This window comes from Myripristis murdjan, chromosome 15 (genome assembly GCF_902150065.1).
Source record: "Myripristis murdjan chromosome 15, fMyrMur1.1, whole genome shotgun sequence".
Lineage (NCBI taxonomy): Eukaryota > Metazoa > Chordata > Actinopteri > Holocentriformes > Holocentridae > Myripristis > Myripristis murdjan.
The window spans coordinates 30,898,527-30,903,576 of NC_043994.1; the positions used below are offsets into that span (position 1 = coordinate 30,898,527).

Consider the following 5,050-nt stretch of genomic DNA (forward strand, 5'->3'; position numbering starts at 1 on the left):
AAGGGGCAGCAAATGAAAATCACTCGATAATTGTATTGACACTCGGAAGCGGAATAATGTTTTCGGCGAGCGTTAGGTAACGTGGAAGTCTCCCCCGGCTAAAATGGTAGCCCCTTCCTGTAAGAACAACAAAACCTGCTGCTGCGGAGCTCGGCAGGACTCGTTGCATGATTTCACGCCCGGGGCACAGGCTCGCTTGGCGGACTGAGCGGTCATGGAAACGTCGGAGGAGACCGGAGGCTCGTTTCCCGTCGACGTGAACGAAAACGCAGGACGGATAGCGGCTCGTAAATCCTTCGTGGCACTCAGAGACCGCGACGTGCTGGCAGGTGGCGGCGGCGGCGGCGGCGGGGGTCCCGAGGCGGGGAAGGGTCATGTTGACGTGACCGGTACCGGCAGGAATGTAAACACGGACGGCCCGGTGCAGCCGCTCCCACCGCCGGCCGCCCCGGAGCTCGGCAAGGAGGTGATGCTGGATTTGGTTGCGGCCGAAAAGTGCCTCCCGGGCCGCTTGAGTGACAGATGTGTGATTTCTGGGGGTTGCGGCGACTACAGCGGCCTGAACGGATTCTCTGAGTCACCCGGTCAGGAGGAGCGGACGATGCTCGGGTTGGCCCGCAGAGGGGAGGGAGGAGGGGGAGGGGGAGGAGGAGGAGGGCCAGCCGGGACCACAGCGGTTTCCTGCCCAGCTGTGGCTTGGGGATCGGGTTTCAGCACAGGCAGCCCGGCAGATCCGACGGCACCGTGCCGGGGAGAGCGGCGCGGAAACCCCGGATTCCGACGACTTTGCACAGGGAGAAGAGGCCACGGGTGGCGCATTGATCAGCGACCACATCCGGCCTGCTCTCCCTCTCCCGCTTGCTCAGCTGCCATGCACCGGGAAACACCAGGCGAACTGCACTTGCACGGTGGCTTCCTCAGTTTCAGATGCAAAAATGCCCAACGGGGATATTACGGGACCGGACGGGGGTGTCACTCTCTGCGACCAGATGGAGGTGTTTTCCGGCCGGTTAGCAGGTCAGACACTCGGTTTTTGCGACATGGATTGCAAGGAAGTGAAAGTAGCCAATGGTGGTTATTTGCACATGGGGAACACCGACTCTGATTATTTCCCTGAAGACAACAGGGACCTGCATTGCGATAGGGATGCAAAGGAGGATTTAAATGGACCCGAGTCAGGTTTATGTGCCAGAAGCTGCAGCAGCGGCGTGTCGGTCGCAGAGTGCCCGGGGGAGGATGCACCATCTGCGGCCGAGCTCCCGCAATCCCTCGCTCCATCTGCTCCGGCCGAGGGCTCCCCCATCCCGGGATTAAGTGCCAAACTCCCCTCGCCTTGCCCGTCAACCTTCTCCAACCTCACCAGTGACACTGAGCCCAGCACCAGGGAGGAGGAGGAAGAGGAGGAGGAGGAGGAGGAGGGGGGATTCAGTGACTTGAGTTTGCCCGCCAGGCCGCAGACTTTGAGGACTAACCCAAACGTCGCATTTTCACTCAGCTGCGATGCCACCCCGTTGTCCCCCGACGGGGAGGGGGGCTTTTATTTTGCAGACGAGGGGTACGAGGAGGACTTCCGGAGCTCTCTGGAAGTGGGTCGCCGGCAGAGCGCCCCGGACAAGCTGCCAGACCTGACGGGACAGCAAGACAACTCAGACCACAAGCTGATGCCAAAGAGGTTTGGCATTGCTGATTTCTTCACCAGGTGAAGGATGTAGCACACACACACACACACACACACACACACACACACACACACACACACACACACGGTGCCTTTGATGTAGTAAATGGGCTGTGAGGACCAGTAAACCCAGTAAACCCCCCAGCATAAACAGCATAAACTCAAACCTTTCCCTTAAAAGTCGCTGTCTCCGTGTAGCTCACTTCACTTTGAAACATCGCTGTGAGTTTACATCATGTGGATTTATGTGACTTTTAAATGAGTTCAGAGTACAGATGGGTTTACTTTGCACTCCATTCCCGCTGATAATATGTGAAGCATTAAGTGCAGAAAACGACTTTCTTGTAATGGCTGCCAGAGTACCAGGTTTAAACCAAATAGTGAGATTTTAAATTATGGTTTGTTACCTGTCAAGGTGGCTGGTTGAGTAGATTAAGTTGCCAAATTCAGGCAAAATGTATCTATACAAGGCCTGACTCATGGTGGTACTTCTCACACCTGAATGCGTCTCTTTAACTGTGCATTTTAGGAAAGTGGTCACCTTGTTTTTGCAAAATCCGAAGCAAACGCACACCACTGGCTACACCAAATTTAAAAGCCAAAGTGGAAATGGTAAGAAAATCTCAGGAAAAGCAAGACCAAGCGCCAGCAGCAGCGGCGAATGTGGAAGAAGAACAAAGGCGGCTCAAGGAATACGAGGATCTGAAAGCTGTCTGATTGATTGTGAAGTTGCAGATTGGCTCTGACAGGCTTAACAAACCGAGCCTCCAAACCATTATCACATTATGAAAGAGCCGACCGTGAGAAAGATGGTAGAACAGAGATGAAAATAAAAGCAGAAATGCAAAAGAACACAAGAGCAGCATCTTTAAAGAAAATGCCCAAAACGTTCCCTTGAGCCCAGATGCATAAATCTGCAGCAGAGACCCCCCCGATATGATTCAGTCCATGATACCTGGGCGCCAGGTTGATATGTGTCGGGTTTCTGTATGTCTTACGATTCAATGTCACCATATTGTGTGATTTTTGAATTTTGAAGCCTGTCAGTCTAATTGACTTAAAGCTCTAACGTTTCTCGCGGGCCTTCTTTATAGAAACACTCTAGCTTTAGGCCTGCAATAAATGTAAAGAAGGAAAACAAGAAAACAGAGAAACAAAAGTTTGGTATTTTTCCTGAGGAATCTGAAGCTGGTATGGGCAGGATGCCACAATACCTGCGGCGATCTGCTGCTGCTCAGAAATATGAGGCTGGTTTGTGCAAGTTTGCGTGTCCTTGAGTTTGAGGATAGCATCGCATCCCAGTAATGATGTGATGTGTGTGACAGCAGCCGGGGGAAGGCTGTTCCATGTTGTTACAGCGGATTGGAGAAAGCTCCTGTCGGGCATTCGGTGTTAACTCTGGGGAATGACAGGACATGGTTGAAGTTAGGTCACTTCACACAGGATCAGGCATTGTGGCTCTGTGCAAACCCATTTTGATACCATGCTTAAAAAAAAAAGAAAAAAAATCCCATTTTCTTCAGCATACACTTCTTTATTAAAATTTGGGTGCCAAAATCGGTGGCACCCTTTGCATATTTTGTTCTGCAAATTTATTATCATCTAACTAAATACATCTGGTACCTACAGTGCCATTAAAAAAAACGGATATTGTTGTATTTTTGGACTTATGGTGTCGACTTGGTACTGAAGTCTTGGTTCTTGTGACATCCCTACTACCTGATCAACCATGAAAAATAGCAGCCTCAATCCATACATGTATGTGATTTCATTTTCAAATGTCGATGATTCACTCGCTCCTGTTCCCCTGTGCGTTCACATCGTGCTGCGTTCACGTCTTTTCTTTGGAACAGTCCCAGCTGCTGTATTAATTATAAAGACACGATGTAAAGCAAAACGCGCCACGTTCTCTCATACAGCCGCGTCTCCCCCGCACTCTCAGCACTCCGCTGTCAGTCCCTGTTGCCATAGCAAACCAACATGGCAGGTGTAGAGCGAGCCGGGAGGAGGCAGTCAGAAACTCGGCCGGCCGACTCGGAGGAGCCAGACGGTTTTCAAGTGAAAGGAAAAAAAAAAAAAAAAAAAGACAGACGCTGAGGAAAATCCTGGTGTTGAGGGTGAGAGTGACGCTGCTCAAACCCCAAAAAGGAGCAACTTTTCAGGTTTAAACTCGTCGATGATGCACGAGGAGTCATGATTTGCAAGCAGTTTGGCGTCATCGCGGCACGGCGAGGCAACACGGCGATGTCTGTGTGGGTTTTCAGTCTTCCAGGTCATGGATCTCCACAGAGAGCTGAATGGAGGTCAGCTGGACTTCATGAAGACGTTTCTCTTCTCATCCAAGACGCTTTAAATCTGACAATAAACACGATCTCACCTGGATCCAGCTCTATGTGGACAAGTTAACGCTACAAATCTCTGTAACTGCATGAAGATGATGTTGATTTTTTTTTTTTTTTGATTCACATTTTAGCAAAAAGTGTGCAGCTCCAGTTGTGTTGCAGCTCAACATCTCTACTTTTTTCGCCGGACGTCACCGTGTTGTTTTGCAGACCCCCCTGCGGCACACACGCCGCTGCAGCCAAAACACACCATGCCCCTTAAAGTGAATGAGATTCCTTGCGTTTCTGCCGTGATGCCTGATCCGGCTTGAATGAGCTCTTAAGCTCCGGGTGGCTGGACGTGGGAGCCGAGCCGAGGGCAGCAGAGCTTTCAGGGCCGCGGGAGTCGGGAGGGTGCGTCTGGAAAAGTAACAGCAAGTGTTTTGCGAAGGCTCGGCGCGGAGGTGGCATAATCCTTTAGGTCATAGTCCTCGTCCACGCCGCGATCTTTAGTGGTGTTTTCTGGATGGCGGCTGTTGTAAGGCCTTCGCTCAGGCGAGGCAGGGTAGCAATCCCAATGATGCTCCTGACCTGCGCTTTTGCAGACGTTGCCTCTGCCTCTGGGATCAAGCTTATTGGTCTTCATTTCATTTCCGCAATAAATCCATCTAAATAATTAAAGCCCAAGTTCTTACAGACTTTTTATTTCAAATGTGGAGACTTGAATCCCACGGTGCTGCGGCAGAGACCCAGAAATAAACGCTTGTTTGTTTCGACCAGGTCGCCCAACTGTCTGGTGCATTCTGACCAGCTGAGTTTCATGCACCTTGAATTAAAAACAATAAAAAAACATGTCTATGGTAGGACAAAGTGCCTGTTAAGCGTCAGCATGGCCATATGAAAACCGCCAAACTAAAGTTGTGATTTGTAACTCAACTGACTTTTTTTTCTTTCTCATCCTTGTTATGCAGATCAGGCAGAAGTCGGTTATTAGTTATTAGTTTATTAATTGATTTGGCAAGATTAATCAGCGTCAAATCACGTTTACAAA

At 50.4% G+C, this 5,050-nt stretch overlaps 1 protein-coding gene across 1 annotated transcript in view; it reads left to right on the forward strand.

Moving 5' to 3' along the window:
- Positions 1–918: 918 nt before the first annotated feature.
- Positions 919–5,050, forward strand: part of LOC115372816 (TBC1 domain family member 12-like) — a 33,392-nt gene continuing 29,260 nt past the window's right edge. Inside the window, exon 1 of the mRNA XM_030070958.1 lies at positions 919–1,699. Coding sequence (XP_029926818.1) covers positions 936–1,699 — 764 coding nt within the window. The 5' untranslated portion in view covers positions 919–935. The remainder of the gene's footprint in view (positions 1,700–5,050) is intronic.